Source organism: Phoenix dactylifera, unplaced genomic scaffold (assembly GCF_009389715.1).
Source record: "Phoenix dactylifera cultivar Barhee BC4 unplaced genomic scaffold, palm_55x_up_171113_PBpolish2nd_filt_p 000130F, whole genome shotgun sequence".
Taxonomy (NCBI): Eukaryota; Viridiplantae; Streptophyta; class Magnoliopsida; order Arecales; family Arecaceae; genus Phoenix; species Phoenix dactylifera.
In genome coordinates, this window is record NW_024067692.1 from 175,617 (window position 1) to 198,444 (window position 22,828).

General features: G+C 40.9%; 1 protein-coding gene across 3 annotated transcripts; it reads left to right on the forward strand.

Moving 5' to 3' along the window:
• Positions 1-10,912: 10,912 nt before the first annotated feature.
• On the forward strand, positions 10,913-21,495 carry LOC120104865 (probable protein phosphatase 2C 55). Of its 3 annotated transcripts, none has more exons than XM_039116739.1 (5): positions 10,913-11,193; positions 11,722-12,577; positions 14,303-14,627; positions 18,592-18,741; positions 20,962-21,495. In XM_039116739.1, the coding sequence occupies exons 2-5, from the start codon at positions 11,859-11,861 to the stop codon at positions 21,253-21,255; spliced, it is 1,488 nt and encodes a 495-aa protein (XP_038972667.1). In that variant the 5' UTR covers positions 10,913-11,193; positions 11,722-11,858; the 3' UTR covers positions 21,256-21,495. The 3 variants fall into 3 exon arrangements, with proteins under 3 accessions (XP_038972667.1, XP_038972668.1, XP_038972669.1); XM_039116740.1 differs by having other exon boundaries at positions 14,321-14,627; XM_039116741.1 differs by having other exon boundaries at positions 10,929-11,193; positions 11,881-12,577.
• Positions 21,496-22,828: the final 1,333 nt, after the last annotated feature.

Genomic DNA, 22,828 nt, shown 5'->3' on the forward strand with positions numbered 1-22,828 from the left:
GTTGGTTTCGGTGGAGAATATGACAGATATTTGCTAATGATTTACAAGGAAATATGCCTTTTTTTTTCTTCCATTCATGCTCTGCTGTTGGCTGTTGCCATTTTTAAAGGTTTTCTTTTCTTTTTCGTTTTTTTTTTTCGTGTGGGGTGTGGGTGGGGGTTGCGGTAGAGTGGCATTTCTATTGATTGGAAAAGGAAATATTTGTTGCCAGTGAGTAGCGGATCATGAAGCTGAGCCCAATTCTAGGCCCCAAGAAAGAAACTAACTAAATCCAAACTATTGCCTTATTTAATTTGGGCTTGAGCCTTTCTTGCAGCTGCTTAAATCCAACTCATCTCTAATGGGACGAGACACCTGAACCAAGCTAAGTAGCCTTATGATAATGGACTTCCATTTAAACCATTTTATGGTTATAACTGATATGAAAAATGTTGGATATCTCGACTTTGGATTAGACACGTTTTTGACCTCGATATTATCTGTGGTGAATAATTTCGGTGAAAACTAAGGAGTCACTCTACACGTGCTAGCGGTGAGCGGCAATTATGTGAACATTGTTGTTAATACATGATCGTCATAATTACTGCCGCATGCTGCTTGTGCAGAACGTTTTTCACATTGTAAACATGCAGCTAATGGCAATTAAAGCATGTTGCGCTAAATCAAGTAATGGATTGTTAGATTATCCTATATAAAGGGATAGTCCGGGGGTCCTCAGGTAAGCTGTTTGAGAGACTATATTCTATAAAGATTTCTTCTTTGCATACTGTTGTTTTATTATTCTGACTTGGACATCGGAGGATTGCCCGTCAGAAACTTTTAGCAAGCGAACTTCTTGCAGGTCATCCTCGAAGGAGATCGGTTCTTCCACAACTCGGTTGCCCAGCTCGATTCTCACCGATCTCAGAGCAAGTCAAGCAGTGCTCAGACCTCAGTTTGGGATTTAGTGGCAGCAGATTGGTACAAGAAAAAGGCCCCAATTATATTGATACCAAATGAAGGAAGGAATTAAATTGTCAATATGAGGTTGCGAAAGAATCATGGTGCATCTCATGCCTCGCAGCACCGTGCTCTAGCCTCATGAGAATCATTGCAGAGTTCGGAACATACTCTGCCAATGCAACCTATTGCACCTGTGAACACTGAGCTAATCAACTTGCTCATACAACAAGTGCAGGCCTTGACCGCAATAGTTTAGGGCTTGCAACAAACACAGCACAACTGCAACCAGTTCGACCAAAACCTGTTTAACTTAGTCACCACTCTCAACAACAAATGCGCTACACGCGCCAGATCAGCCACCACTCTCGACGCCAAAGCCCAGAGCGATCTTGCCAGAGTCGACACACCCAATGAAGAAGTCCTGGTTGGGATGGGAATCAACGAACTCCAAGCCCCCATTTTGACAAGGATTTCGCTTTGGGTCTTTCATCTTCTTGCCATACGGAGCCCCTACCTCAGCGGGACGCCAACCTCGATAGAAAAATTGAGAAGATGGGCCGCCAGATTCAAGTCCTTAGAGGACAGGCTTCGAGGGTGAATAATGACTTCAACTCCTCTACGGAACCCTCCTTTTTTCGGCAAATTGTAGAGGAACCGATTCCATCTCGGTTCAAGATGCCTTAAGTGGAGCCATATGACGACACCTTGGATTCCTTGGATCATTTGGAGAGCTTCACAACTCTCATGATACTGCATGGAGCCACCGATGTGTTTTGTAAAGCTTTTCTTGCAATTCTTCGCAAAGCGGCTCAGGTTTGGCCTAGATCTATCCATTCCTTCGAGCAGCTCGGACATCTTTTCACAGTGCACTTCATCTCTAGCCAAAGACAGCATCGTGGTTCCGATGTGTTGCTCGATATCAAGCAGAAGGAAAGAGTGTCCTTTAGAGATTATGTCAATCGCTTTAATACGGCGACATTGGAAGTCCGCGACCTAGATCAGTTGGTCCCGATGTCAACAATCTCTAAAGGTCGACGCTTAAGGCCGTCTCGTTTCCTCTTCTCCTTGGGAAACACTTTCTCGTCGACTTTATTGAAATGTTGGCACGAGCAAAAAATATACCAATGTAGAAGAAGCCATGGCCTTCCATCGTGAGTCCACTGGGGGAAGACCCCTCGAGGAGACAAAAGGAGACACGTAGAGCGAGGTGTGTTGACAAATACTTCACCTCGTGATGAAAGGAGCTCACAACAACCCAAGAGTCCTTTTCGAAAGTTCGAAAGATATACTCCACTCACTGTACCGAGGACTCAAATCCTCATGGAGATCGAAGGCCGAGATTACATGCGCCCTCCGCTTCGAATGAAGGCCCTGGCAAACAAAAGAGATAAAAAGAGAAGTATTGTCGTTTCCACCAAGACCATGGACATGACATTGAGGAGTGCATCCAACTTAAGACAAGATTGAGGCACTCTTTCGATGTAGACGGTTGGATCGGTATGTACATGCTCGGCGTGACCGAGAAGGGCTTGCTTTAGCCTTTGATCCGCCACCTCCGGAATCAATCGATAATCGTATGACAGCAAGGGTCATCAACATGATTGCTGGTGGTCCTTACAAGGTTCCATGCACCTAGGACAATTGAGAAGATGGGTCGTCAGATTCAAGTCCTTAGAGGACAGGCTTCGAGGGTGAATAATGACTTCAACCTCCTCTACGGAACCCTCCTTTTTTGGGCAAATTGTAGAGGAACCGATTCCATCTCGATTCAAGATGCCTTAAGTGGAGCCATATGATGGCACCTCGAATTTCTTGGATCATTTGGAGAGCTTCAAAGCTCTCATGATACTGCATGGAGCCACCGACGTGTTTTGTAAAGCTTTTCCTGCAATTCTTTGCAAAGCGGCTCGAGTTTGGCCTGGATCTATCCATTCCTTCAAGCAGCTCGGACATCTTTTCACAGTGCACTTCATCTCTAGCCAAAGACAACATCGTGGTTCCGATGCGTTGCTCGACATCAAGTAGAAGGAAAGAGAGTCCTTTAGAGATTATGTCAATCGTTTTAATACGGCGACATTGGAAGTCCGCGACCTAGATCAGTTGGTCGTGATGTCAGCAATCTCTAAAGGTCGACGCTTAAGGCCGTCTCGTTTCCTCTTCTCCTTGGGAAACACTTTCTCGTCGACTTTATTGAAATGTTGGCGCGAGCAAAAAATATACCAATGCAGAAGAAGCCATGGCCTTCCATCGTGAGTCCACTAAGGGAAGACCCCCCGAGGAGACAAAAGGAGACACGAAGAGCGAGGTGTGTCGACAAGTACTTCACCTCGTGATGAAAGGAGCTCACAACAACCCAAAAGTCCTTCTCGAAAGTTCGAAAGATATACTCCACTCACTGCACCGAGGACTCAAATCCTCATGGAGATCGAAGGCCAAGATTACATGCGCCCTCCGCTTCGAATGAAGGCCCTGGCAAGCAAAAGAGATAAAAAGAGAAGTATTGTCGTTTCCACCAAGACCACGGACATGACATTGAGGAGTGCATCCAACTTAAGACAAGATTGAGGCACTCTTTCGATGTGGACGGTTGGATCGGTATGTACATGCTCGGCGTGACCGAGAAGGGCTTGCTTTAGCCTTTGATCTGCCACCTCCAGAATCAATCGATAATCGTCTGACAGCAGGGGTCATCAACATGATTGCCGGTAGTCCTTCCAAGGTTCCATGCACCTAGGACAATTGGGCCCCGCAAGAGGCTGAAGCTGCTTCAAAGAGATAGCACATGGGAGACGTCATCTCTTTCTCTAATGCCGACCTAGGAGGAGTACATACTACCCGTGATGATGCTGTGGTTATTTCTATTACAATTGAAAATTATGATATAAAGAGAATTCTTATTGATAATGGAAGTTCGGCCGATGTGTTGTTTTATGATGCTTTCCAACGAATGAAGCTACCACCTCTGGTCAGCTTCTCAAGCGATTCTGTTCTTGTAGAAGGTATGATTAATCGGCTGATAACCACAGGACAACAGCCTCAAAATAGCACATTGAGGTTAGACTTCCTGGTGGTTCGAGTCTCCTAAGCCTACAATGTGATCTTGGGCCAACCTGGTTTAAATAATTTTCGAGCTATGGTATCTACCTACCATTTGCTCGTCTGCTTCCCAACAAGAAGTGGAGTGGGGGAAATCTGATATGATCAATTGTTAGCTCGTCAATGCTACATGGTCACCTTCAAAGAAAGAAACTGGTAAAAACTCTACCGATTAAAGGGTTGGACACAAGAGACAAGCTGAAGGAGCAGCTAGGAGAATCGACCGAAGAATTGGTGCAGGTCCTCTTAAGGAAAGATAAACTTGACCGAACTATGCAGACCGGCTCGAACCTAGATGAAGAAAATCAGGCCAAAGTGATCAACTTTCTTCATGCCTATGCTGGTGTCTTCGCCTGGTCAGCCATTGACATCCCGGGTATAAGCTCTACTCGGCTTGCTGACCTGTGCGATAGAAGAAAAGAAACTTTGCCATAAAAAGGCAACAAGTCATAGACCAAGAAGTTGACACAATTTTGGAGGTGGGCTTTATTTATGAGATGAATTATCCTAATTGGCTGACCAATGTTGTACTTGTCAAGAAAACTAATGAAAAATGGCGAGTTTGTATTGACTATACTAACCTGAATAAAGCATGTCCTAAAGACAGCTTTCCACTCCCAAGGATTGATCAGCTCGTGGATACGACCTCGGAACATCAGTTGCTATCCTTTATGGATGCATTCTCTCAGTATAACCAAATTCGAATGGCACCGAAAGTCGAGAAAAAAAAATAGCTTTCCTTACTGATAAGGGCCTCTACTATTACAAGGTAATGTCTTTTGGCTTAAAAAGTATAGGAGGAACTTACCAACGACTCGTCAATAAAATTTTTAAAGAATAGATCAACTGAAATATGGAGGTGCATATGGATGACATGCTCATGAAAAGCTGAGCAACAGAGCAATACATAATCGACCTAGAGAAATATTTTGCGACCCTAAAAATACTCCGAATGAAGCTCAATCCAACAAAGTGTGCGTTCGCAGTCACCTTGGAAAAAATTTTAGGATTCATGGTAACATAATGAGGCATCGAGACAAATCTGGAGAAAATCCAAGTAGTATAGAAAATACAGTCACCAAAGATTGTCAAAGAAGTTGGACACCTAACGGGTCGGATCGCAGCACTTGAAAAATTTGTGTCCAAATCGGTGGAGCACTGCCTCCTATTTTTCAAGGCTTGGAGGCATCCAAAGAATTTTCTGTGGACGGAGGAGTGTGTTGGTTCGAGAAGGAATATCTTAGCTCATTGCCTCTCCTTACAAAACCACACGTTAGAGAAATGCTTTATTTATATTTAGTTATTTCTCCTTCTGCTGTGAGCTCGATCTTGGTCCAAAAAGAAGAAAAATATCAAAAACCGATCTACTACACAAGTCGGATTCTGCGAGATGCCAAAATGAGGTATTCCAAATTGGAAAAGATAGTCTATGCTCTCATCATCTTAACTTAAAAGCTCCAGCTATACTTTCAAGCTCATTGAGTCACAATCCTAATCGACCAACCAAAGAAGCAAATTCTGCAAAAATCTAAAAATGCAGGTCGGTCAGCAAAGTGGGCAGTTGAGCTCGGAGAGTTCGACCTTGAGTATCAGCCTCGACCATTAATCCAAGCACTAGTGTTGGCAGACTTTCTGATGTAATGTACCATTTCTGATAAAGATTCTCTCGAGCTCCCCAAGAAAAAGAAGACTTCTGAGCAGCCATGGATCTAACATATGGATGGGTCATCAAGCTTGGGGGGTAGCAGGGTAGGACCTACCAACCTGGATGGAGTGATTAGGGAGTATGCACTGTGGTTCAAATATCTAGCCTCAAATAATGAAACTGAATATGAAGCACTTATTACCAAGCACAAGCTTTCTATGGAGCTCGGTGTTCAGCAATTGAAGGTCTTCAGCAACTCACAATTAGCTGTTGACCAAGTGCGAGGAGAGTTTGAGGCTTGTGGGCCTTTGATGATCAAATATCTACAAAAGGTAAAAGACATCACTTCGGCCTTTCATAACTTTGACATATAATAGATTTCTCAAATGAAAAATGCAAGGGTCAACCTACTGTCAAAATTAGCCACCTTGAAGACTCCCAACCTAACTAAAGCCATATATTTTGAAATCCTAGAGAGGCCAAGCTTCAATGAGCCCGAGGTCATGATGAACACCACTGTCGAACCGAGCTGAATGGATCCTCTCATTTTTTGAAGGACAGAAAATTGCCTACAAATCAAACTAGAGAGCGCTGAATAAAGCATCAAGCCTCTCATTATATTTTTCTTGATGACAATCTATATTGGAGATCATTTTCACTGCTGCTCCTCAAGTGTCTCCATCCTACTGAGGCAGATTATGCACTTCGGAAAGTACATGAAGAAATTTGTGGCAATCATCTAAGGGGCGGATCTTCGGCCTACAAGATTTTGCGACAAGGATATTACTAGCTGACCTTACAGAAGGATGCAGCCGACTTTATCAAGAAATGCGACCGATGTCAACGTGCAAGCATCCAACAACGACCAACGGTACCATTAATAACAATCAATGCCCCTTGGCCATTTGCACAATGGGGAATCAATATCCTCGGACCTTTTCCAATGGCAACTGGGCAGCGCAAGTTTCTCATTGTGGCTATAGATTACTTCACCAAATGGGTCTATCTTTCAAATCTGACAATTATAATAAGCTTATTCGACTCAGATAAAACAAGGGACACCCCAAAAATGTTTGGGCCCCAACCTAAGACCTTCAAGATCAACAGTAGTTCGATAATAAAATCGGCTACTCCCATGGAGACACCTGAGATATATTCAGGACCTCTGTAAACCGAGCTCACTCAGAATTTAAAGTAAATCTAAATATGAACTCTAGAAAATTATCCGAGGAACCCAAGATTGACTAGGGATCCTCGCCGATCCTCTGATCGAAATTAAACCTAAGAAGAGGCATCAAAAGAAAGAAAGTTCAATACAACGAACCGAGCTCAAATAAGAAAGTAAATCATACAAAGTATAAACCAAAGTCAAGAACTTGGAAAAATTTCTATTTTCATTACTTTTAGAAGTTTCTACATAGACCTTGGAATACCTAAGCAACCAAACCCAATACACTGAGCTCAGTCTATCCGAGCAAAAACAAAAGAAAAAAAAAGAAGCAAAAACTTCATTCCTCATCGTCGTCGTCTTCATCATCATCGTCGTCCTCTTCATCACCGAGATCGATCTGAAGATTACTAAAGTCCGTCCTCAGAAAAAGTTGAAGGGCTTGAGCTCAACACTCTTCTAAGTCCTTCTCAAAAGCATCGGTGGCATTCTCGATGGACTCTTCTTTGAATTGATCCAAAGAGAGGAAGTCCTCGACTGCTTTAGCAGCCTTCTCCTTGGCTTTGACGACCATCTCCTTAGCCTCGACAGCTTCTTGTTCGACCTCAGCAATCTTCGTAGATAACTGTGCTACTTTTTGCTCAGACGTTAGGAAGGCCTCCCTAGCCTTGGACAGATGGCTCTTAGTAATCCTTGCATGGGTCCGTGCAGCCAAGGCTTGAGCTTCTACTGACTCGACCTTATCCTTGGCTTTCTTCGCTCTCTTCTCACCTTGCCGAGCCTGCTCCTCCGCCTGCTCGGGATCAGCCTTTGATTTTTCCTCAATCTCGGCGACTCTTCGCTCGGCAGCCTGCCACTTCATCTTAAAGTCTGAAGCATGCCTCCTGAGCGATAGAATCATCTCGTGCATGTAGCTAACCTCATGGGCATGCTGAAAAGAAGAAAAATCAGTAACCGAAGTAAAAGGAAGGTGAAAATTTACAAAATAGAAGCTTACCCTGAATAACCAAAGTGAAGGCTCCATCGATTAGGTCGTTGACATGGAAGGAGTGCATGATGCTCTTGTCGGCATATAGCTGAATAGCTCAGACCACAGCTTTGGCCACCCAAAGGGGTTATCAAGGTCGAATCGGACTCATAGATGGACCACTTCGAAATAAAGACCTTGGTAGAGTGAGCCGAGGTTGAAGGACTGTCCTCGGGTAGAGTTAATGAACTCGAACTAGTCCGTGTCGAGGTATGAGCCTCAGATGACGATGGACAGGAAGACATAACAATAGCAGATGGTTGGGCAAGGACGACCCCCTCAGGAGAGGCTAACCTACTTGGTGATACAATCTCGACCTTGTGGTCGAGCTCAACATTCTCATTCCGAGGTATCGACACCACGGGAGAGACCTCGGGAACCAAGGCCTCAACTGCTGCTTCATTAGGGGCCGAGGTGGACTCTTCCTTCGACTTGTTCTTCTTGGGGCTTCACCCCCAGGCATTGAGGCTGATCTCTTGCGTATTTTTTTCCAAATCAGCGCAAGGTCGGTATTCATTGCTGCAATGGCTGCAAGGCCGAAGATAAAGTTAGATAAGAACATGATGAAATTCTAAAAAAATTTACCCTGAGGATCAGCTGGGCTTAGACCAACATTAATCAGTGTCTCCTCGGACAACAATTCTTACAAAGAAGAAATCATGAATTTAAGAAGAGTGTCCAAGGATTTTTGATCGTCACCTGACAACCTTAAGGGCAGATTTAGGGATCTTCGAAATCCTCCACAGAGTTTCAAACAGCCATGGCTGCTCGGAGATAACAAAAAAAAATCTTCCTTTCTGTGAGGCCTAATAGTCCCACATCGGAAAGACTCGATCTAGAGCCTGGGCATATGAGGCGGGTGTCTCCTAATCCTGCAGACGCGTTTTGGGTGGAAAACAAAATCGAAGAGGGGTGAAGGACGCTTGCATGAAGCCCCGGAACCGGACAATATCTAGCAGGAGAGCCTCGTATTCCCCCCTCATGTGGCCTCCACGTGGGCACTGGGTGCCTCACGTGCTCCGCACAGGCGGAGGCGTGACATTTGGTATCAGAGCCGAGGATGGCTCTTGTCTGATGGTGGGAAGGGTATGAGGCCCAATAGTCCCACATCGGAAAGACTCGTTCTAGAGCCTGGGCATATGAGGCGGGTGTCTCCTAATCCTGCAGACGCGTTTTGAGAGAAAAACAAAACCGGAGAGGGGTGAAGGATGCTTGCGTGAAGCTCTGGAACTGGACAATATCTAGCAGGGGAGCCCCACGGTCCCTCCTCATGTGGCCCCTATGTGGGCACTGGGTGCCTCACGTGCTCCGCGCAGACAGGGGTGTGACACTTTCCATCTATGAATGGAAGAGGGAGTACCTCAAATCAACTAGCGGCCTTTCCGAGGAGAGAAATACTACCAATTGTTTTTTCAAGGATGCCTCTTTAGAGTAAAGCATCCTCGAAAAAGAAAAACTGAGGCCCAGATGTTCAAAGGAAAACAAAGAAAAAGAAGACCTACAATGACCTGCTAAGAGTTAGGAACTAGCTGGGTTGGGTTGAGGCTATAAACCCTCATCAACTGAATGAAAAAGAGGGTGAAGAGGTAATCTTAGCCTAGTCCTAAGAGTTTCTTCATATAAGCCGAGCTAAAATGGAAAAGGATTTATTACCCGGTCTTCGGAACTGACGAGCTCAAAAGTGAACTCGGGAGGTATGAAGTGTGGAGCTCGGATGACTCTTGGGTGAGGACAGACACTTTATAGTCCGAGCCAGAGCGGACTTCAGGCTCAACTTTATGTAGAGGTGAGGACTACTGAGCTCGAGAAGAATGATCGGATGACCAATTCTCCGCCGAGGCATTGACCTCGGCATCACTCACGGTGTTGGAAAAAGGGGAAGAAAAGAGACGAAAAGGAAAGTAAAAAAAGAAATCCGTGGAGAATGCCGAAGCCAAAGGAGAAGAGTTTCGCTCGAGCACGACCCAGGAGAGAGCTTGAGCACTTGGGGAGATTCGTAAAATAAGCAAAGAGCAAGCACCCACCTATAATCAAAAGAAACCGTGGAGAATGCCGAAGCCGAAGGAGAAGAGTTTCGCTCGAGCACCACCCAAGAGAGAGCTTGAGCACTTGGGGAGATTCGTAAAATAAGCAAAGTGTGCAAAATGAGATAGGGGGTTATCTTTATATAGGGGTACCAACGGCCCTGATCAAAGCAATGGTTCGACTATCCAAGCTAATTCATCCACGGCCCCATACCTCAGTCGTCTCATTCATTCCAGTTCTTACCGATCTCAGAGCAAGCAGAGCAGTACTCCGACCTCGGTTCAGGTTTCAATGGCAACAATAAACTATTGAGATTTATACCGCAAAATCTATTACAAATCTTTTAATAGTAAAGTAATGATCATTATAGCAGTAATATAAAGAAAATAATGGACAATAACACAAAATGATAGCATATTTTTTTATTAACTTCATTATATTAAAAATATTATTTTTTGATCATCCAAGAAAATAAAAACTTTTAAAAACTAATATTTTATTTATAGAGAGGTACAAGGCGGCTGTTATTTATATTATAACAGATTGGTATAATGTGCCATCATAATGGCTATTATTTTTTCATCTATTATTATCCAAAATATAATGGTAGGTGGCCGAAACTTTCGAAACGATCGTAACATCCCATCTACACCGGAGCCGATGTCTCGTGAAACGTTAGATTTACGAATCAGGGCTTTGGAGCTGAAAGAGGGCGGTGTCGCCCGTTATGAAATTCCTGATCGGAAGCATCCAAACTAAAGTTCCACGTGATACGTTCTTTAGAACCTTGTTCCGAACAATTTCCCAGGCTCACCGACCGAACCGAGTCGAGGTACATTTATCAGTCAAAGGGAGGAAATGGAAGCAGGAGGAACACGTTTCTCCGTACTTTTTTTTTAGGTTGGACCTCTTGTTCCAGCGGGGTCTTTTGAAGGACGGGAAAGTAATTTTGTGTTTTTTTTTTGGTGAATTTAGGTTGGCTTGATAGAGGGGAGATCCAAAAGGGACCGTCTCATGTATGTGGGTGTCTCTTATTCTCGCTCTCTTTGGTGCCCATTAAAGAGCAACCCAAGACACGAGGAAGGAAAGGAAGGCGCGTGGTCTCCCCCACCTAACGACCTGCCCCGATCCCCAGCTGCTCTCCTCTCGTTTCCCTCCTCACCCCTTTCTTCGAATCTAAATTTATCTCCCACTAGGAGAAAAAGAGGGGATAGAAAAGGAGGGAGGGAGGGAGAGGAAGGGAGAGAGAGCGCCGATCCGCGAATCTTGGAAGGCTCTCATCGTCATCAGGTGCTTTAAGATTTTGAAAATCTCTCTCTCTCTCTCTCTTGTTCTCTGATATTTCGGTTCTGTTTTTTAGTTTATTCCATTTCATGAATCCAGGCTTTTTTGCTTTTTTTCGTGAATTCTATTAAAAGATTTTTTTCCCCCCTTTGGTTGGTTGTTATGGTGATTCCTTGTGAGTATTTTCTCTGGATTAGGCTTGCTTTTGTTTCTTCATTTGTCTGAAAAATTGTTTTCTGCGGGTTTTGTATTAAGATTTCGGGTCGAAGGTTGTTCTTTAGGTTGTTTCTCTTCCCCATCCTGCCCTCGGTGACGGAACTTTATGTGGTTGAAGAAAATTAAATTTTTCGGAAGAAGAATATCCTTTTCCTTTCTAAAGTTTGTAGCTTTGATTGATCTAGTACTAGTTCGTTGTTCTATCTATAGTTCTAGTTTTTCGTTTTCTTTGTCAAGATTTGGTTTTGGGAGCTATGTTTTCTTTTCTATTCTCCACGTATCAACCTTTTTTCTTTCCAATCCTCTTCTCTTTATCAGGTTTTTGGCTGATCACTGAAGGAAAGGGAATTTCGATTTTGTTGATGCATCAAAAGTAATGAGATTTCCTGTTTTATGTCGGCCCTGGGACTGGCGTTTGATTGCTAGAAGAACCCCTCTGTGCCTGCGAGGATAAGATGCCATCTACCTATTTTTCAGGGAAAAAAGGGCTGCAAGCTTCATCAGAATTCCTACTAGGCCGGGGCCAGAACTTTGTTTTGGGCAATACCTGGTCTTTTTCATTGAAGCCCTTCTCCGATCTTAGCCACAGCATTCATCAGTCTCCTCGGTCTTCTGTTAGTGTCCTTAGAGATTTCCATACAAGTGATCGTTGCAAGGGACCATCTGTCATTGGAACGCTCTCTCGCACCTTTTCTGTGCCTTCTGTGACCGGACCTTCTTGCCAGCCTTTTTTGTATAACACTGACAGTCTGCTTTCTGATCCCCAGCAAAGGTTTCCCTGCAGCTTGTTCCGGAGAAATATAATGTCTGCTTCCAACTATTTATTGGGTAGAGCTGAACCAGGTGCTCGGCATTTGGAGAATGGGAACAGAAGTGGACAAGTGTTGAATTCAGTGATGCGGGTTGATATCAGTCATAACTATAAAGGTCTCAATTATTGCAGAAGAATAAGTGGTAGCTTGAAAAATAGAAAACCTTGGGGTACTAATATGGTCTACAAGTGTTTCTGGTCTAATGCAACTGGGACAAGTTGGAATTCAAATTTTTCCTTAGAACCAGGGATGCAAGATTCACAGCGTACAGTTCCGTATTCTGCTGGGGCAGCTCCTGACATGTCTTTGGATGGAACTTCACAGGAAGAGCAGCTTGAGAATTCGGCGGTATCCTCTGACCTGTATGTTTCTGGACATCTAACTAATAATTATACTATGTTGCCAATTTACTGGTTACATTTCAGTAGCACATTGCTTATGTATATGTAGCTTATATCATTGGTATATTGATGCTACATGACACTTTGTGTAAATGCTGCTGCAGCTTGGGTTGTCATTGCATTTTGAAGGGGTGTTGGAATTAAAGATGAAAAAGTTTACTGGTAAAAATAAATGAAAGATTCATAAGTGAACTGAATTCATATGACATTGAACTGGTTGCTATGGTGATGATCCTCTTGCTAGGTGTTGAAATTTTTATCAGATACAATGGTTTGTGCTACTTTGGTCTTTTCTAATAAATTGCCATCTGATTTTTTTGTAAATATTACTTTTTTTTGGAAGGGGAAAATAATACGTGAATACATTTATTTGTTGGTGACACATGTTGGAATAACTTTGGGCTAAACTAGGATCAGGATAGGGGACTTGGATTTGGATGGAAGATCTGCAATAACAAATGGTAAAGCAAAGAATACAGCAAAGGAATTTGGCGAGTCTTTCTAGGAGGATTGGAACGTAGAGGTCCAAAAGGAAATCGATGGCAAAATGAGTTTATAAAGTTGACTAGAACAGAAGGATTAGGGGACAAAAATATAGCATTATATATCATGCCTTTGCTGGAAACATATGGTTTTGTCTCATGCTAAGGTATGCATAGGCATATAAAGATACATGGACCTACCGGATGAAAAGTGAATATCAAACTATAATATGCTAGAAAAACCTTCCCCCCCCCCTAATATTCTGGGCTCTGATCTATTGCTTTTTCTGCTAAGTTGACATATTTTGGGCACGCAAACAAGAATCGTGACTCTTCTGGACAAGTTTAAGCATGAAGCTTCCCATACGTATTACCCTTCGCAAAGAGGCCTACTTGCTAATTGATGTGAATTAGCTCTATATTGGTTAAACAAGAAGAAGACAAGAACTATAATGTGGCATGAGATTGAGGAAGTTTGGTGGGCACATAGAAGATCGAAACCATTCAAATGATATTTTGATATCAGGGTGGTCTGACTATATAAATTTGCAATTTCATCATAAGCTAACCCAAAGACTAGTCCTGATGGTACTGGTGCGTCACTGCATCCTGCCAGTACTGTACCATTCCACAGAGAGAGTGGTGCATGAGATGGCATTGAGTATTGTGAATAAGTTGCATTTTTTTTTCCTTTGGCCTTTTTGGTTTGGCTGTATTTGACTCCAGTGTTAAGGTTAATTGAGTTCTAGACAGATACAGCCTTCTGTTTTTCTAACATTATCTTTACTTCTAAAGCATGTCTTCTTTATTAATAGCTACTGTGTGTTTTCCATGTATTAGAAGTCAAAGTCATTTTTTTCAGTAATTGACAGAAAAATTGGCCATTTATGTATCAAATCTTTGAAGTAGGCCATGTTAGTCATTGAGATTATTGCTAACCTAGATATCGTAGTCCATTAATTGGAATTTTGAGAGTTTTTGAATAATGGGCTGGTTGTTTAAAAAAAAAAATTGAACTTGGTTTGTGGCTTATTTGACATCATGATTTCTCCATCCCTGTGAAATTTTATATTTTTGTGCACTTCAGAAGTTTTCCCTGTGTATATGGTAAGTTCTAGTAAAGTTAGATCAGGCATTTAATATGGATATATGTTGCTAGTGAAACTGCTTCATGAGTTGGATAATGGTCTGTTTTGGGTTACAGAAAAGTATTGGGTGACAGGTCTTTGAAGCTGCGTTCTGGATCTTGTTACCTGCCTCACCCAGATAAGGAGAAAACTGGCGGGGAGGATGCTCATTTCATATGTGTTAATGAGCAAGCCATTGGCGTGGCAGATGGTGTTGGCGGCTGGGCAGACCTTGGAGTTGATGCAGGACAATATGCTCGGGAGCTTATGTCTAATTCAGTAAATGCAATCCTAGAAGAGCCAAAGAGGTCCATTGATCCAGCAAGGGTTCTAGAGAAGGCTTATTCCGGTACGAAAGCAAACGGATCATCAACAGCATGCATCATTGCTCTCACAGATCAGGTTTATTTCCTTTCTCCTTTGGCTGTCTTTATAGCATTAGTTGTAATTCACTAGTTATGATCTCATGGTTACTACTAGAGATATTAGATTTAGGATAAAATTTAAAAATATTTTCGCATGGAGTATTACTGATATGCCTTCCTCATGAAATTGTTAAAGATTTATTTGGTATATCATGTTCCTTGTCTAGATAAGCTTTAGTTCTGCTATGACCATGAAATCAATATTAGTTTGGATTTGGGAAGATGTGGAACTCTCAGAATCATAGAAATCCCAAACTTAAGGAGAGTTTCTTCCTTGGACTCAGAAACCAGCAAGGTTAGGATACTGCTCTGTGCTAGTTTAGCATGGTATAAACCTCCAAGGGAGAAATCTATTTAGGGTTATTATGGGAATAGAAAAGTTTGGAAAAATAGCTGCTTTTATGTATTATTATATTTAGGATTTATTAAGTGGTATTTATTTTGAATAAATCTTCAATATCCTCCACTTCAAGAAAAGCTGTTATATTTAGCACTGATTTTATGATACCATCTCTAATCACTTTAAAGTATAGAAGCACTTGGTATTTTCAAAGATATGTACTGCGCCAGGGTATCCCCTACAATAAACTCATGTTCTATAATTTGAGTGGAGGGTGTTGTCAGTTTACTTGTTAGTATTGTTCTATATCATGTACCGATTTGTACATTATATTATAAATGGTACATTATGATGATCTAATTGTTCTTTGACCCTTTCTTTTGGTGTCATTATTTATATTTGGTTTCTTAAATAGCATAATTTTTGCTGTTATTTTGTTGGTTAACATGTACCTTACTGCACTGTGCATATTTTTCTCTGATTTTTATTAGTAGCTGTTATACACAAATTAGAGGATATATTTTGTTCCCTGTGATAAGAATTGTCAAAGAAATTTTGTAGCATTTCTTTGTTTATTTGAAGTGCATCGGATGAATTGGTTGCATATAATTGCACATATTTCTTCGCCAATGCATGCAACACACCATATAAATATCATGTTGCCTTTTTCTGGTTATCCATTGTAAACATATTTTCCAAGATGAGTCATCTCATTCATTGTTAGAAATATTAGATGCATCTGATATCAAACTATTCCTTAAAAGGGGCTGTCTTCATGGTGTGAGGTCATGTTTTTGCAAAGAGTTTGGTCAAATTTGTGAAATACAGTTGAGATAGATGGACCACTTGAAGCAGTCAGTCATAGTTGAGGAAAATCATTGATGTGGCTCTGCATCAGAACTTCAATTCACAATAAGTTATGGATATGAGAAATATCAAAAATCTGATTGCTCCCATCCATCCAGATCTCTTCGGCATATAAGCAATAGATTGAGTGCATCGCCTATAGAGTGACACTTGGCCTAGAATGCAAGGTTGTCAGATTGCTTAGGCGGGGCCAGGCAAGGGATCCCTTATATGGCCCAGGGAGGCACCTAGGTGCTTAGGTGGCTGCCTAGGGAGGAAAGCTCTCCAAGCTTTTATTATGCATACTTCTAATCATATGCGTAAATATGCATGTGCATATATTCTATATGGATTCTTTTTTGACCATGTATGGGATCATGAACCTATTTTTCACGCAATAAAAGCCCAAAGATGAAAATACACAAGGAGAGTTGGAACAACATTGTACCACTATAGCATCCAGCAAGCTGCAAAACTAGCTAGCACCTAGGAAGAAGCAAAAGGGGAGGCAAGCAAACTAGGGGCTAGCAAGGAGAACAAAAGAAAAAATTTAGGGGAAAAGAGTGGAAGCATATGTGGTGACTAGTTGGCAGCCATTGGTCAGTCCACTTGCTATAGTATGTTGGTTGCATTCACTGCTGCTTGTCACTGTCAGTTGACTAGTTAGCAACCATTGATCAGTCCACTTGCTATAAAGAATGAAAATGAGAAAAGACATCCTTAAAGAGATAAGGTTCAAGCAAGCTTGTGCTAGGCAGCCCAGCCAAACTAAGCACCTAGGCAGCTGCCTAAGCACGTAGGGAGCCACTTTTAATAACACTTCTAGAATGGAATATAAACATAAAAAGAATTAGAGCAGAGGTGAAGAGAAGTGATCTGAGTTTTCTTCTTACAAAGATAGAAGATTATGGCTAGACCCCCCAGTATCATTGCTCTTCCTAAACTAAGATTTCTGATTAAAGGAAAATTCCAATAATTTTCTCCAAAATGTGGAAGAAATGAAATAAAGAAATCATCATTAGAATGACTAAACAGGAGTATGAATAGTGGGGAATGGGCGGCATGACCAGCAAGACTCTTCCTCTATTATCAGTTCCATGTATTTGCTATGGTTTCTGATCTCATTCTTCACATATGGGATGCTTATTCAAATAAGCGGTATTTTGGTTCTAACATTTAAACTAGGTAAAAACTTAGAAATAAATATCATCTCAACTTCTAATCTTGGTCCTCCATTTTATCAAGATAACCCGACATAAACTCCTTAGATTAGCTTTAGGCCCTAAAAAAAAAAAAAAAAATACAAATAAAACTCAATTGGTGCTCCCAAGCCATCAAATTGTAATCATTATTGACTAGATTTAGTAAATGTTTAGCAAGGAGTGTTACAATTGGACTTGATTTTCCACATAATGAATTTACAGACAATATCTACATCTGTATATATCTGCATAAGTAGATCATATTAGGAAACTTACTTTCAGACCATCCATGCCCATCTAATGCTTCCACCCCTACCTCTCTTCTTTTATATTATTTGATTTGATACGACTTGAAGTCTTGAAGGGATAATGCTGAAGATGAGTTAGGCCAATATATCATAGAGGTCTGAAGATCTGATGTGAGCAACCATTGTACCAAAAAAAAAAAAAAGAGGTCTGAAGAGAGGTGTCATACAATTTGATATTATACCAAGTTCAAGCAAGTGTTCATGAACAGTTTGCAAAGTTTATGTTCTTCAATGAACTGGTTTTGGGCTCATGGTTCTAGAATTGGCTATTTTGGGTGTTATTTTTTATCAGGCAGGTTAAAAAATTCAAATTAGTTGGCTGCATTTGCACCCCAACTAATCAGTGTTTTGATATATGACAGGGTTTCAGTAGTGAGAAGATATTGCCAGGCTTATGAGAGAGAAAACATAATAATAAAGTAGAAGAATTAGCAGATAAATCTTTCATGTGGAGGGAATTTGTATTGTGAATAAATTTCTTCAATCTAAATATGCATTTCGATATCAAATTAGCCAGCTAGATAAATATGCATCAATGATAATGGTACATATCTAATTTTTCCCCAAATTTGCCATGAAAATGAGGCTATAATAGTAATCCGCTTTCCTAGTGCCTAACCTATCAGTGTCTTATTCAAAGATCTGTTATTAGAACTGATTAGTGGTTCACGTCTATTAGTTTGATTAGGTGTCGCTAGTGAATATTGTAAATTACCCTAACAATTTCACATCTTTTGGTAATATCCTTGCTATCACAGTTTACCATCTTTCACCAATCATCATTCTGTTGCACTTACATCTTGCCTAAAAAATTGAATGTCTAGGATCTGTATATGATGTTATGCTGCATTTGACAGTGCTTTCTTCAGGAAGCGCGCATAACAATTGTTACATGGGAAGAAGGATCTTGCGTTAGCTTTGCCCCAAAACAAATGCTATCTGCCCAAGCATAGCATTGAACTTGTTATTGTCCATGTGGTTTCCCTTGCAAGGGGACTGTATGGCTTCACAACGGCTATGCAGAGACCTGAATAGAAATGTCTCTGCATATCCATGCTACATCAATACTCTAATTGTCACATACAATTGTTAAAAATTAATGGATGTTGTATAATATATGGTGGATTTTCTATCTGAATTATCAAGTTAATTTTCTGATTTAATGTAGCTTTCTGCATGCTGAAACATTTCACATACTCAAAAACTATTTCTTACATTTTACTTTGTTGTTATTTCTATATGCAGGGTATTCATGCTGTAAACCTAGGGGACAGTGGCTTTATCGTTGTTAGGGATGGGTGCACCATCTTCAGGTCACCTGTACAACAACATGACTTCAATTTCACTTATCAACTTGAGAATGGCAATGGCAGTGACCTCCCAAGCGCCGCCCAGGTCAGTTGAAGCCTATGCCTTCTCTCGTTATTGGCTCTTGCTGCATAGTTGCACAAGCTGAATGGAGGATAGGGTTTTACGTCCGTTCTCTTCTAATTCATATGGACTTTTTAAGTAACCCCAATAAGACTCCTTGCAAGCGTTGTTTCTATCGACTATTATTTAAAAATAATCAAGTTATTAACGACGAGACGAAACCAAGAAATAACCTCTTACATGTGAAATTATAGGAGATCTCCTCTAAGGTCAAACAATTCCATTGAATTGAGTATGACTATATGTGTGATATCATGTACTATACTAGGAATATCAATGGACCAAATTTTTGCAAATGCTCAAGAAACCCTCTTTTAGCTTCTAGGTCTTTTTCTTAATTCAAGATCCCTCTTACCAAGATTGAATTTTGGGGGACAGAAACAGAAATGTGTATCCAGATCTAGGGCGGGATCCACGAAATCATAGCATAGAAAGAAGATACTTAAATGAAATATTGGGATTTAATATTGAAATAATTGATAGTTAGAAAGAAATTGTATTACTTAATTATTACTATTACTCTATTAATATTAATTGTAATTGCGTAATTACAACACATACAACAAAATGAAATTGAATAGAGGAAAGAGCTTCTGTAACAGTTGGACAATAGTAAAATGTCAGAGCAAACTTGTGGCTACTTGTACTAAAAAACAGATATAATTCCCCCTAAACAATAAAATATGCTGACATGAGGAGGAACATCTTTACTAATTATATCATCCACAGTCACCAGAATCTCAACACATTTCTCAAACCAATCATATACCTTATTAAGAAAGGTGATCCAAAGGAATTCCTCCTCTGAGAACTGTATATGAGAATTTTATCTCGTACGGCTCAAGCAAAAACACACAAATACTTTTATTTCTAGAACTCATCAATAGTTCATGAAAAACATGCTTTTTCATTAAGTAGAGAAATTTTGGAGGAGCACCTATGACAGATACAAGAATTCTTTTAATAATTAAGAGTATTTTGTCATTAGTCTAGTAATTTAATGCTCATCTGCTTGCAGTGGGGGATTGTTTGATTTGCAAGCCTCCTCTGGTTGTGCTCTACAGATGACAGGATGCTTAAATGTTTTTGAGCACCATATATTTTGGTATCAAAAGGATAGTTTTTCTGCGAACGTTAGAAAAAAATACACATGCTCTCTTGGCAGTTGTTCTTTATCTCCCCAGTAAGGAAATCTGACACCCAGCTGCAAGGTGTGAGCATCTATGACAATTAACAGGGAACAGAGCTGGACTGAAAACTATTTCTTTTGATTTTATTTGGTAACGGCTTGCTTTCTCAAATGAAGGTCGGGTGCATTATGCACGAATTGGTATGCTATACTTTGGGTTGCAATTAGATTATTAACCTCAACTAAAGTAAGTTGATGGCAATCTTAGGTAGGGTTTTGCATTCTTAAAATGCCACATGTTGGGTATTTCACCTCCCAAAATGATTAGCTACTTTTCAGCTGGAGATGGGATGCTCTAGACTGCTCTACTACAGTACTGTTGCAGAGCATGACAGTAATTAAATAGAAAAGCTGAAGGAAGCTGGAAGTGGAAGGGGGTCAAAAGATGCCACCAAGCCCCCCATGGTCTTGGGAGAACTGAACACAATCCAAATGGTGATTTTTGATATCCCAAAAATCTTGGGATTGCATATATGTATATATGTATATATATACATATGTATATATATACATATGTATATGTATATATGTATATATACATGTATTACTGAAACTCAAACCAGAACAGTCCAAAGCTTGAAAACTATCAAATAGCAAAGTCGTCCGGTTGGCCAAAACTGAAATTAGAACCTAACCTTTCATACCTCATAAAGTAATTTTACCTAGTAATCGAAACAGGCCCTCTTGGTTCAAGCCGAGAGCTTGGCTGACTGCATCTCCAACCTTGTACACACTATTGAACCCAAATTTTCTTGCAAGAAAGAACAAGAGAAAGATTTTACATTCAGTCTATCACTGATATAACTCTTAACTGTTTAATTTCTGGTCAGCTTTTTCTTTTGGGAAAAAACTGGTCAGATGTGGGCCATGAATTTATCAGCAACAGATTAACTTTATCTATTTTGGTTCATTTTATCAAGCTCTATAATCTTTTTAGCGTATAAATTTGGGATATTTGTGTGGATTAATTGATCTCTTTATTTGCATGTGGTCAGGTATTTACCTTCCCTGTCTCACCTGGTGATGTTATCATCGCGGGAACAGATGGATTGTTTGATAATTTGTATACTAATGAAGTTACAGCAGTTGTTGTCCAAGCTGTCAGAACCGGGCTTGGGCCTCAGGTGACAGCTCAGAAGATAGCTGCACTCGCCCACCAACGAGCGCAGGATAAGAACCGGCAAACACCTTTCTCTACTGCTGCCCAGGATGCTGGGTATCGGTATTATGGAGGCAAACTTGATGACATTACAGTTGTGGTATCCTATATCGCTGCTTCCAGTTCTTGATACAAAATCCATCTTCCTCTATACAGTTTTGGAGTCAGAAACCAATTTAGATGTTTTGCATAGGTTCATCTGCTTCTGTCTTTGGAGCTTCTTTTTCAGGAGAGAATATCTTGTTGGTATCTATAATGAGAGGAAGTTCTATCCCCTTTGTATTTTAGATTTCATTCAGGTGGCTGTCACAAACTTAGAACCTGTGCATATTCAGGCTTAATTTTCTATATTTTAGATTTATTCCTAACAGTGGATCGGCTCGTTGTGATTTTTTTTTTTTTTGGCTGTTTTTTGCTTGACGATTTAGTTCATGAGCAATTACCATCTATGAATAGGAAAAGGCTTGGAAAGAGGAAGGGGCAAAAGGATGTGAATATGACACTAGTGGAATGAGAAAGACTTGCGTGCTGCTTGGACAGCAGCAGTTAGGAGTCACTGAACCCCAGTTGCAAGAGATGGTCCTTTTCCAATGCTTGAATACCTGATCTATGTATTTGAAGTTATATTTGAATCCTAGTTGCTCTAGAGAGGATTTCATGGCTAACGTTTCAGATAATCTTAAGCAATAAAGATCTAGATTAAGCCTGTGCATTCTCAAATCTTGTCCCTGGGCCCTTTAGTCATTCGAGGATGGCACGTCACTTTAGGTATCTTCCCTATTAGTATTTGTCAAAAGATGTTCCCACATGTTCTACTCCGTTTTCCCCCCTGAATTCTACCCTGAGTTATCAAAAAAAGGGGGCACATTTTCATGCATATATTTGGGAGTAGAGAAAAAGGGCAAGAATTTTTTCTTTCTTCTCTCTCTCTCTCTCTCTCTCTCTCTCTCTCTCTCTCTCTCTCTCTCTCTCCGCGCGCGCGCACGTGCCTGCGTGGGTGATGGGGGCTCACGGTCCAAAGCCCCTCACCATACCCCTTTCCTCGCGCTCCTTGCGTGCACCTTCAAAAATTGCTGATGATGGACTGATTGTAGGTAACGCAGGTGGAATAACTCAATACAAAGATCAACAATGAAAGCAATCTAAATTTTATTCCACTCCAAATTGAAGAACAAACAAGAACAATAAAAAGCAAAACAATCTAGTAGAGCAATCAAGGATCTTTACTAGCCTAAATCTAGCAAAGGATCGTAAGGATTCCCTCCTAGCCCAATCTAGTGGAGATTGATGTATCTACTACTAGCCCAAGTCCTACAACAAAAGATCTAAGGATCGAAATCTATTGAAGGCCTTACCCCTTAATAGCCCAAATCTAAAGCCTAACCCCTAGACCGAAATCGGCACAATGCCGCCCAAGCCTTACGGCCGACTCTCTCACAAGAGAACAAAATAAAACTCAACTCTAGATTACTCTGGGATATTCTAGGATGCCTCACAATGGCCCCTTACAACTCTATTTATGGACCCAAGACCCTAGACAATTTTAAGTAACCCTCCCTAAGATAAACATGGAAAATCATCTTCCCATGGATCCAAAGCTTCTCTATCGTTGATTGGCAGGTGATCAATGGCTTAGAGGGGTCCTAGAAGATCTCCAATCTTTATCTTCCAGATTTGCATGGATCTTATGTCCCAGATGCACG